Source organism: Miscanthus floridulus, chromosome 6, assembly GCF_019320115.1.
Source record: "Miscanthus floridulus cultivar M001 chromosome 6, ASM1932011v1, whole genome shotgun sequence".
Classification (NCBI taxonomy): Eukaryota; Viridiplantae; Streptophyta; class Magnoliopsida; order Poales; family Poaceae; genus Miscanthus; species Miscanthus floridulus.
Window position 1 is genome coordinate 135,915,998 of NC_089585.1, and position 12,179 is coordinate 135,928,176.

General features: G+C 46.8%; 1 protein-coding gene across 1 annotated transcript; it reads left to right on the forward strand.

Moving 5' to 3' along the window:
- Positions 1-349: 349 nt before the first annotated feature.
- LOC136459769 (uncharacterized) lies at positions 350-2,676 on the forward strand. Its single transcript, XM_066459609.1, has 6 exons — positions 350-509; positions 632-838; positions 951-1,127; positions 1,259-1,483; positions 1,623-1,751; positions 2,307-2,676. Exons 1-6 carry the CDS (start codon positions 375-377, stop codon positions 2,538-2,540), a joined length of 1,107 nt encoding a protein of 368 aa, XP_066315706.1. The 5' UTR covers positions 350-374; the 3' UTR covers positions 2,541-2,676.
- The last annotated feature ends 9,503 nt before the right edge of the window (positions 2,677-12,179 follow it).

Sequence of the window (12,179 nt, forward strand, 5' to 3'; positions counted from 1 at the left end):
GCGATTTCCTCGCCGTCTTCCAGGCCTCCGTGCGCCGTCAGGACGAGCAGCGCAAGGCCGCCGGCGCCTTCCTCTCCGGCAGCGGCCTCCCGCGCTGCCTTCCCCTCCCGCGTCGCCATCCCTTCCGTTGGGGTCCAATCAGACCAAGTTGGGGGCTGACCCAAGGGTAGCTCAGGGGCACCGGCTGTCCAAAACGAAATTTTCTCTCTCCTCAACTGGCTGAAACCGGGTCGCGGTGTCCTGTGTCCTGTGTCCTAATTTCAATAAACCAGAACGTCTTTTGGCAAAATGCTTAAAATTAGGTGTCCTGATATCAAATACATCCTCCTGGCTCCCCGATCGCCACCACTGCTTTACCCCACTCTGCTGCTATTATGTTAACAACTCGCACGCCAACTCTCGGCGCCGCATCCTCACTCCTGCTCACCCACCGCCACCGCCTCCGCCTCCTCGCCGCCCGGACCCTCTCCGTCTCCGCCGCCGCCGGCTCCTCCTCCACCCCCGTCAAGGTAACCTGGCCTGGGAGGCTTGATTGCTTTCTCGTTTCTCCAAGCTAGCTTAGCTCCTGGCGTTACGGACTCTTGCTTGACGCTTGGATCCTTGCTCTGTTTTCCTCATGTGCGCGCGTCAGATGGCACGGTCAGCGCTGGACGAGGTCACCGACACCGGCGCTTTCGACAGGTCGCCGTCCACCTTCCGGAGCTCCATCTCCAGGGACGGCCGGTTCCCCGCCGTGGCGGGGCGGTACCACCTCTACGTCTCCTACGCATGCCCCTGGGCGTCCCGGTGCCTCGCCTTCCTCAAGCTCAAGGGCCTCGACCACGCCATCGGCGTCACGGTAAGTCGGTAACCCTAGCCTCGCTCTCGCTCGCCGGCGACCCGGATCTCAGGCTTCGGAGTTCCTTCGGCCGTCGATTGATTTCATTTCCCCGTGACGCGCGGAATTGTAGGCCGTGAAGCCCATCTTCGAGCGGACCAAGGAGACCGACGACCATCTGGGCTGGGTGTTCCCCGCCACCGCCGACGAGGAGCCTGGCGCCGAGCCGGACCTTCTCAACGGCGCCAGGAGCGTCAGGGAGCTCTACGAGATCGCCAGCACCAACTACGCCGGCAAGCCAAGCGTCCCCGTGCGTGAGCCTCCGACTCCAAATCCAAATCCAAATCCACCAAAGAAGCAGAGGATTTGTTCTCCTTTCCAGCACGCAGAACACAACAGCCGAGCTGATTCCACTGTTCTATTGCATTGCGTGCGTTGCAGGTCCTGTGGGACAAGCAGCTCAAGACGGTGGTGAACAACGAGAGCTCCGAGATCATCCGGATGCTCAACACCGAGTTCAACGACATCGCCGGGAACCCCGGGCTGGACCTCTACCCGGCGCACCTCCGGGCCTCCATCGACGAGGTCAATGAACTGGTCTACGACGCCATCAACAACGGCGTCTACAAGTGCGGATTCGCCAAGAAGCAAGGGCCATACGACGAGGTGCACTGATGCAGCTGCACTGCATGCGCCTGTTACATACCGTCTCTGAGACTGGGATTGGTTAATTGGTTTGGTCAGATGATCAGACAGCATCTATCATGTGCTAATCGAACCTTGTCTTGTTGTTCAATGTGTCTAGGCTGTGGCCAGATTATATGAGGCTCTGGACAAATGTGAGGAGATACTTGGCAAGCAACGCTATATTTGTGGCAACCAGCTGACTGAGGCTGATATTCGCCTGTTTGTGACTCTCATTCGATTCGATGAGGTAAACTACTGAGATCTTGCAGATCAGTCATCAGAACACAAATCATTTGATTGTCGTTTTCTTTCTGCGAGATTTGTTCCTTTTCAGGCTGTCACTTGTCCTGTTTGTTCCATGCAAAATAACAGTTTGTTTGTTTATTAACTGATCGAGTATCAGCACACTGTTTGGGGGGAATGAACTACAGTACACTCATTCAAGCACATACGTGAAGATTTCATCTTGATCCTCAATTTAGTGCAGATCTGATATGAACTCTGAGCATAAAGGGTTCTTTTATACCAATATTCAGAAATATAAAACTAGGTAAAACAGTAAACCATTACTTGTTCTAGGCACATGAGCTGTGAGAACCTAGTAAGAGGTAATTATGCAAAGTCTTTATACAGTCATTTTCTGTACCATCAAACTCCCATTATACCGTATGTTTCATATGGAGTTCCCTTTTTTTTCTTTTTCATTCGTGGTGATAAAATTAACATGTGACTGAATTAGAAATGCATTTCTTGGAGCTTAATGTTCCTTGTACATAGATTTGACCTAGCCTATCAATCACAGGTCTATGCCGTCCACTTCAAATGCAACAAGAAGCTCCTGAGGGAATACCCAAACCTGTTCAACTACACCAAGGACATCTACCAGATCCCTGGCATCAGCAGCACTGTCAACATGGAGCACATCAGGAAGCACTACTACGGAAGCCATCCGTCTATAAACCCCTACGGGATTATCCCCGCTGGCCCCAACATCGACTACAATGCCCCACATGACAGAGAGAGGTTTGGCGCGTGATTGTCGTGATGGACCTTGTATCGTACGTGCTTGTTTCTGCAGGAGCCGTGTGCACTGTTGTGCTTCAGGGTCTTGTGCTTGGCAGTGCCAGAGGCAGCAAGTATCCCTAATAAAGTTAAAGCAATAATGTTATTGACGGTGTTTCGAGTTACCACCAACGAGTAAATTTCTAGTATTGCGCGTCTGGCTCGGATGGTGTGCTCAGAGGACATGAGGTTTATACTGGTTCGGACAGAATGTCCCTATGTCCAGTTCGTCGTTGCTGCTCATGTTACTAGCACTGAAAGTTTGTAGTAGGGGTTACAAACGGGTGAGAGAAGGACATGTCCTAAGTCTCTGGTGGAAAGAGTGAACGAGTGCCGAGAGCTCGGTTGCTGCTCAGCCGTGTGCTTGTGTTGTGTTCTGGTCGGTTCGAGGTTAGATGGGTTCGTGGTGGTTCGATCGGGTCTAGCCTGGATCGCTCCCATGTCCCCTAATGGGACGTCCTGCTTTCCCTTTTATAGGCCAAGGAAAAGCACGGATTACAGCAGAGGGAAAAGAGAAGAACCAGAGAGAGAGCCGAAGGCCATCAGGGTCGTCGAGTCCTTCTCCTTCATGCGAGTCCCGCTGACACAGTAGATGTCAACAGGGACGGCACCACGTCGCGGTCTTGTCCGTCACTGGCGTCATGCGCAGGCGTCGTCTGCCGGTCACGGCGCTTCGCTCCGTCCTAATGGACGTCGTGGTGAACTGATGTGCCTGTACGTCTGATGCTGTTCTTGATGTGGATCCTCATATATGGCCCGTCGTGGCCGCGGGTTACATCGGAGCGTGTCGGTCTCTTCCTTGGCGTCAGAGTTTTGACCCAGGCCCATACGCTTGGACCTGGAGTGGTTGACGGCGGTATGGGTCTCCGTCGGACGAGACAGAGCCTGCGACCTTAGGGTCGAGCGAGGCAGAGCGCGAACCCAAGGGTCGGGCGAGGCGGAGTCCGCCCCCAGAGGTCGGGCGAGGCGGAGCTTGCGCGCCTGGGGGTCGGTTGGAGCTGTGGTCGTGCTCTTGACTGCTCGGATGAATCAATGTTGATGATCATTAGCTCCTCGTCTTCAGGTACCCTAGTATTGGTCCCCAACAACTATAATATTTTTTGTATTGTGTGTGTGTCTTGTTTGAGCAGCTGACGATGGACCACTTGTCCATTCGAGTCAAGTGATAAGGTTTATATCTCACCAAAAAAAAAATAAGGCTCGGTAATTTTATATGAAAAAAGCCCTGTTACCCCCGCACTTCATGTAAATTGCACCTTCGACAATTACCTATTAAGCAATTTTGTAGAAAAATCCTCAACGAGCCCGCCAGATTTCTCAATATCTGCCACAGTAGCAACGAACGCTTCATAGGTCGTTTTATTTATTCGTTCAAACCAAGTTAAATAGATGGTCCACAGTGGTAAGTTAAATAGATGGTCCACCTTTAACATGGAGTACATAAAAAATGCAGTTTTGCTTTGAGCCTTCCGACCCCCTCCACACCCACGCGCATGCACGTGGGCCTAAAAACTGCAGCAGTAGACTGTTACAAATGGGTCACACTGCACCATATGTAACATCAGATCTACTTTTACAATATATAGAGGAACATTTGCAACATATATCTGAAACAGTTGAAATACTTGCAACATACATCCGAAACACTTCCTAAACACCAAAAAAAACTTGAAACCGCGTGTGTAGCCATTGCAAATGTTGCAAAAATCTAGATGAAAACACTTACAACATACGTATATGTATGAAAACATTTGAAACACTTGCATATATATGCAACATCCACATCTACTTTTGCAATATTCAGATGAAACATTTGCAACATACGTCTGAAACAGATGAAACATTTGGAACCTACACTTGAGTCGTACGTGTATAACCATTGCAACATGTGCAACATCCTGATCTACTTTTGCAACATCGATGTGAAACACTTGCAACATATCTCTGAAACATTTGAAACGTACACTTGCAACATGCGCTTTCCAGCGCAATATCGCCTTGATGATTGGACGAATTGAGTCTCATCGTTGTGGAGCTCGACGCCGGTGCGGAGACTGACGATGGAGCATTACCATTGAGCCTTTATTTATTTATTTATCTATCGTTGGACATATATTTATCTCCTAACTTTTTGGGCAATCAAGAAATCATTTTCATTGGGCACGGCCACACACCCTTGTGTGCTTTTTGAGGTTTCCCTACGGGATTAGATATGTGTGTGGATGGGCCCCTTGTGCCTTGGCACGCCGTAGGCCGAAACGATCGAGACCGACCAACGTCTCGAACCATTGCCCATAATACATGGGGTCATGGAAGGTGTGCGACCACTGCCAGGGCCCAGGTCCAGCGTTCCAGCGAGATGCCTACGCGTAGCCTTTCCATTGGAAAAGGACCACTTGAACTCCCTTCGGTTGCTCAAAAAAAACTTGAACTCCTGTCAATTATGACAGAACCGTCTAATCTAATGTCTTATAGGAGTACTTGTCTTCCACTAGACACTAGGTACTCAAGAGAGAACACTAAACCACACAGTTCCGTCAAGCACATCCCAAGGGAGAACTCGAAAATCAACATTTTTCCATCAGGATCATAAATGAGAGAATAAAGCTTACAACATTCTTAAATCATTTCTTACATCACTTTATTACAGTAACAGAATATTACCTCAATAGATTATAACAACGAAATATAACAATGTTATCAGAGTTACAGAGAAAGCAAATATTAATTTAATGACATGGTGGAGCATTAACATAGTGAACATTTTTATACAAGAGATGCTAACAGATTTTACATCTTCTCTTATAAAAACTTTTAGTCAGGATTATAAATAAACACTACGGTCGTAGCGCGAAAGGAATACTCTCTGAGCCCATCAGGAGGTTTCCACATACAAGAGTCAGCTCTAAGTATCATCCGATCACCTACAACAGGGGGAATAAAACCCTAAGTACTCGATTGTACTCAGCGAGACTTACCCGACAGGAGGAAAATAAAAGACTCAAAGGATATGCAATGCTTATTTAGCTTGTGGGTTATTGCACCTCGGAAGCATTACTAAACGTGCGTCCTTATATTCAATTTTTTATAGCAGTCATCATTAGTTCATTAACTAACCATTCTATGTAAGCATCTATGCTACTTTCAAGCAGGTGGTAAGCAATCAGAATCATTTTATCACCTTTCAAGTTCCAGTTCTTAGGTGCTAGACCATTGCCAAGTCGTACCATCTCATAGAAACGGCGATTCGCGAATCAATATATCACAGCTGGGTACTCCAGAACACACTCCTCACTTGTACCCCAGGCACAAACAAGACCAACCCATTCTACTCCTATCGAGGGGTCCAAGTCCTCATCCAAACTTGGACTCCAAGCCCCCACACTTGAAACCCGGTCTCAATGTGGTGCTTAGACCTCCACCTTTCCCCGCCTCCAAGCAGTCGGTCCAAAAAAAACCAGAACCCACGACAAGAGCGTAACTAGCCTTTCCGCTCCTATAAGCAAGTATGGCCCTATTCGTTTCTCTTATAATCCGTACTTTTTAGCTTGTTTTTCAGCCGGAAAAGTATTTTTCTCTCACAACAAATCTGCCAGAACAGTGTTTTGGCTTGTTTTTTCAGCAAAGCAAACGGGGCCTATTTGCTTAGGATAGTAAGTCTGTGACTTGACTACCATCCACAACAACGGACGGTCCTCAATCGATACAAGCAGAACAAGTGCAATCCGAGCCTCGCTCGAATGCCTAACCAAGTTCAGATCCAAAGTACCATTCCGCTCAATCTCCAATTATCATCCATATATATTCCATGTGATAGTAATATAATAACAATAATAATATATTTCCTATCTCTCACGAGTGATTAGTAATCACTCCACTTCTACCAAATCATATAGCATAGCAATCTACACGATCCTGGCATACTAGTAGGACTCATAGGATAACGATATATATATGTTAGTGGTTTTCATTGAACTCCTTAAAACTTAATGCACAAGCATAAATTAAAGTGCAGAATAATAGGAGTTATGCACCGGGGCTTGCCTGGGTAAGATATAACCAAAAATTAGCATTCCATTGGTGACACGATCATCAAGGCATCATCTTTTCTACTACTTCGGTCGACTCCATAATCCATCGTTGTTCCTATTATGGTATACATGGATGCAACGCAGAGACACAATTAATCAATGGTAATCACAACTCTTAAATAAATGATTACGCACTGCAAGCTAACGAGCTAGCTTTAATGACTAATGTGCTGGTCTACGTATTCACGTCGTCAAGTAAGGCTTCGCCTCTAGAAAAATGTTTTAGTCCTAAAATCCCAAGGTGTTTTGGTATTTTATTGAGTAATCATATATTTTCGAACTAGAGCTTATTTAGCTACCCTAGCAAACTAATTATTATCGAGCTATAAAAATTACAGTGAGCACCTAATAATGTTAGGAATTTACTATGAAAGTTTCAGAGCCAACACTATCACCAATTTATCACAACAATTCCTACAAATTTATTTCTTACAATATTAAGTATCTTAAATTAATTAGATAACTCCTGAAAATATCATAAAACTATGTGAACAAAATAGATCATGATTTTAGGAACTAAACAAAATTGATTTCATAATTTTTGGTTAACTACACAATTTTATACTAAATTTACAAGTTTACCTTACAAACTAAATTAAAAATGCATTAGAAAAAGAAAAGGGCCGGCAGCAACCCCCCTCAGGCCCGGCAGCCGAGCGTGGCGACGCGAGCGACGTGACGGCCCAGCATGGCTGAAAGCTCTAGTTTGGTTTTGGTTAATTGATGAAACCCTAAGTGCTAACCTAGTTTATCAAAGTGATTATGAGATAGATAGCACTACTCCAAGTGATGAAGCAATGGCGAAGATCATGACGATGGTGATGGCATGGTGAAGATCAAATGCTTAAACTTGGAAAAGAAGAAAGAGAAAAATAAAAGGCTCAAGGCAAAGGTATAAATAGTAGGAGCCATTTTGTTTCGGTGATCAAGACACTTAGCGAGTGTGATCACATTTAGGTTAGATAGCCGTACTATTAAGAGGGGTGAAACTCATATTGAAATGCGGTTATCAAAGTGCCACTAGATGCTCTAACTCATTGCATATGCATTTAGGATCTAGTGGAGTACTAACACCCTTGAAAATATTTGTGAAAATATGCTAACACATGTGCACAAGGTGATACACTTGGTGGTTGGCACATTTGATCAAGGGTGGTGGAGTTTAGGTGCAAGGGTAAGAAACTCCACCGGCGGAGTGTCTGCCCGTAGAGTGCGAATAGTCCGACGGTGCCATCGGCGCCCTAAATAGAAAAGACGGAGGTCACTTGGTGTGACCGGACGCTGGCCTCGGTTGGACCGGTGCGTCCGGTCAGGTGTAACAGCGAAGACGCTGGCATCAGTCAATCGATCGGACCCTAGGCCGCTCTGTGACCGGACACTGGCAGGGTGCGTCCGGTCAGTGCTGACGTACGCTGACGTGGGACGTACAGAAGAGACGTTGAGTGACCGGACGCTGGGTGAGTCCGGTCGAGCATGACCGGACACGTCCGGTCGAGCATGACCGGACACGTCCGGTCGTGAAAATTTATGTTTAGAACCTTACTAAAAACGACCGGACGCTAAGGTCTAGCGTCCGGTCACTTTCTAACTGACGCGTTCGGTCATCAATCGACCGTTGAAATCAGGTGAACGGCATTTGAAGCCGATGACACGTGGCGCACATCGCACGATTGGACGCTGAGGTCCAGCGTCCGGTCAATCTGACCAGAGCGTCTGGTCGGCCCGTGTTCAATGCAGCGAGGAGCCCAACGGCTCTATTTTATGGGGGCTTCTATTTAAGCCCCATAGCTGACTCAAGCTTACTCTCTTGCACATTTTCATTGACATAGCAACCTTGTGAGCTTAGCCAAAGTCCTCCCACTCATCTCCATCATTGATTCATCATCATTGTGAGATTAGGAGAGAATCCAAGTGCATTGCTTGAGTGATTGCATCTAGAGGCACTTGGTATTCGTGTTGCGCTGCGGATTTCACTTGTTACTCTTGGTGGTTGCCACCACCTAAATGGCTCGGTGCAACGGTTGAGGATCGGCATGAGTTGGTGATTGTTCGTGGCCATCTCCGGTGATTGTAAGGGGTGTTGTACCTTCCCCAGCGGAGTGCCGAAAGGTAACTCTAGTAAATTGCTCGTGTCATTGAGTTACCTCACTTGTGGGTAGGTTCTTGCGGTGTCCAATCATGTGGACGAGGTTTGTGAAACACCTCTTAGCTGCCGAACCACTAAGTGTTGGTCGAAACAACGGGGACGTAGCGTGTTGGCAAGCACGTGAACCTCAAGAGAAAATCGATTGTCTCTTGCCCTTTGGTATTTTCCTGGCGATTGATTCATCTTCATTTGGTGATTGGTTCATTCCTCTACGTGGCGGTATAATCACCCTACTCACTCATTTATATTCTTGCAAACTAGTTGTGGTAAGCTCTTTAGTGTAATTAGAATTGAGAGCTTGCTTTGTTTTATTTAAGTTCATCTAGTGGAGCTCTTTAGAGTAGCAAGATTGAGAGCTCTTAGTGAGTAGTAACTTAGCAAGTTATGTGTTTAGTAATCATTGCAACTAGAATTATTGGATAGGTGGCTTGCAACCCTCGTAGAGCTAGAGCAAGTTTGCATTACGCTTTTTATCTTACTAATCAAATTGCTCTAGTTGATTTGTAGAATTTTAAATAGGCTATTCACCCTTCTCTAGCCATATTAGGACCTTTCAATGGCCCAAGGCCGGGGGCGCCCGCGCGCAATGGCAGCTTTGCAGAGAAGCTCCCGTGCTTTTAGATAATAATATGACTACTATGCGCACTATTCCTACAGTCAGTAATCTTGAAACCAAACACTCGAATGTTTTCACCTTTACCACGGGGAGGTCCCTGGGGATCCCCACGCGTGTCGCGCGTGGCGGTCGATGGCATAAGGTGGTTATGGCGGGCAATTTAGGCGTGCTACGATGGAAGTAAGGGGTCGACCACCATTTATAGCTGAACGCACAAGGATGGGTGGCGGTTAGGGACTCGGAGGCGCACTGTCGCGGGCTGCAGTGGCGAGCAGCTATCCACGGCGGCGGTGAGACTGTTCTAGCGAGCCTACGCCCTCACGGAAAGGTAGAGATGGCGGAGAAGCATCAGTAGATCACCGTGGTGTACGCTCTACTAACGGTTGAAGCAAGGGAGCGCTGCAACGGTATGGCCACGTGCGAGCCACCGGGGCGGTGGTGCTCTAGGATGGACACCCATGTGTCACCATGTCGCCGATGAGTTCCCTGGCCAAAATAGCGCGAGCACCGGATGGAGGGAGTCAAGGCGAGTTTAGGGTTACGAGCAATTGAACTGTTACCACTCCTACGGGCCTTACCCCCAACCCTCTGGTCACGACAGCGTACATGACCGGCAGCGAGCAAAATCTAAAATTGGCCATGGCCAGACCACCGCTGGACCCGACGAGAGTGGGGCGTGTAGCTAACTTCCTCTGCTTCTCACTAACGCAAGGAATTGAGCTGGGAAGCTTGAGTTGGTGATTATGAAGGGAAGAGGGCGACGCATCGCCCCTGCTACATCACGCGACCTGGCCCCATCAGAGGTGACCCGGCCATGACCCGAGCAGGGCTCACCGGCGTCGGCTAGCGGGACACGGTGAGGCAGGGAAACGTCCATCGTCGCTCTATCTGGCCCTCGACTTGTCACGTCGGCAAGGTTCCAGCTTAAGGACTAGGCAGGGTAGGTAGGACAAGGGGTGGGGTGAGCACCGCGTCGATCGCGCGATGCAGCCGCAACCACTGCGCGACCCAGCGGCTAGCCATACGAGCACGGTGCACGTGCAACAGCGGGACCAGCCGCAGCCAACTGGGACCGACCAACGCCAGGTCGTAGGTGCCGTGCGACATCACCTGGGCGTGTGAGCTGGCAAGCGGCAGCAGCCCAACCACAGCCTGAGCCAGGCGCCAGCAGCGTCCACGCACGCGGTGACCGCGAACTTGGGCCGAGAGGTAGCAACTAGTGACGTGCATGCGTTTTAAAGCGAAGCAAAAGCTGCTAACGATCACGATCGATGTTCAACTAATTTCCCTAACCTAAAGTCGATACTAACACCCAACTGACGGAGCAAACCTCACGTCCAGAAAGCGACCAGAGAGGGAGATAGGGAGGTGCCAACATGAGTTCGTCACGCTGAACGCCGGTTCACGAACCGAGCACCAAATCATGGTTTATAGCGCGTTTTAAGGAGGTTTGGACAATTTTTACAAGAGCAACATGACACCCAACACAACAACCATCTATAATATGCTCAAGTACTCACTTTGATGCAATCAACAATACCAAAACATGCAGCTAGTGTTAAATATTTTAGCTAGAATTTAAATGTCAATATAGCATTGTCTTACTACTTTTTCCATAGAAAAGTTAAGATTCGATTCGAACTAACAGCCATTAACACTTTTGTTACAATTTTGAAAAGACCTAAACCCTATTAACTGCTACCAACAAGTATTTTATGCAATAGTCCATACTTCATACTAACCCATAGGAACGAAATACTTAAGCACTATTTAACTATTTTACTCAATATAATTCGCCAAAATGACATTTTAAACATAAGTTCAAATTCTTGCCGATTCAACGAAAATGCTGATTTTTAGTTTTAGATTTGATTTTTGAGCTCTCAAGAACACTACAACATTTGTTTCCACAAATTAAAGTTGCATCTTTAACTACACCACTTGCTCGTCATCTTTACTTAAGTATTACGCACAAGTTATATTTTATTTTTGTTTATATAAATTATTTTTCGTGCCAAACAATTAAAGCAACTTATCCCATGTTTCTCGTTATGATTTTTATTAGCACTTTTACGCACCTAAGTAAGTTAACTTGGATATTTATTTGAATCCACAAAAGTGAGTCACATATGATTTGTTTATCATTTCACGTGTGTTTTAAATTTTTAAAACCCGAAAACTTATTTGGCTAATTACTCTTGATCCTAAATCTTAGTGCTAAGCAAGCTCGTAACACTAGGGATGTTACATCAACGATCTAGAAAATGTACTATCTATATGGCTTTGGAAAACTTCCAATGAGATAATTTTTACCCCGTCTCTGTACTTTGTATTTAAGCTTTGAATGAATTTCTTTTAAAACTTTCTGAGCTAGAAGCCATAATACACAGTATGCTTTTGGAATCTAGCGTACTAAGCCCGTCCAAACTACCTACTTGCTCTATCATGTGCTTTTCGTGTATGCGTAGACCTACGATGATGGTGGCGAACAAGGAAGTGATCATGTCCATCCGTTTGTTGGCGGCTAAGTCGTAGACGTCGGCTCGGGAGTCTCAAAAGCCACCGCCGATGCACGTCATTGTCATGACATCCCTTGGATAAGAAAGTGCGCTACAAAGTTAAACAATATGATACATGTTGTTATTCTGCTATCAGAACTTGGATTATATTTTTAATTGGTTTTTTCGTGCATGTCTTGATGGTCAGTGGCGGATGCACGATGCTGGATAAGGGGGGGCTAAAACAATGAAGATGTTGATT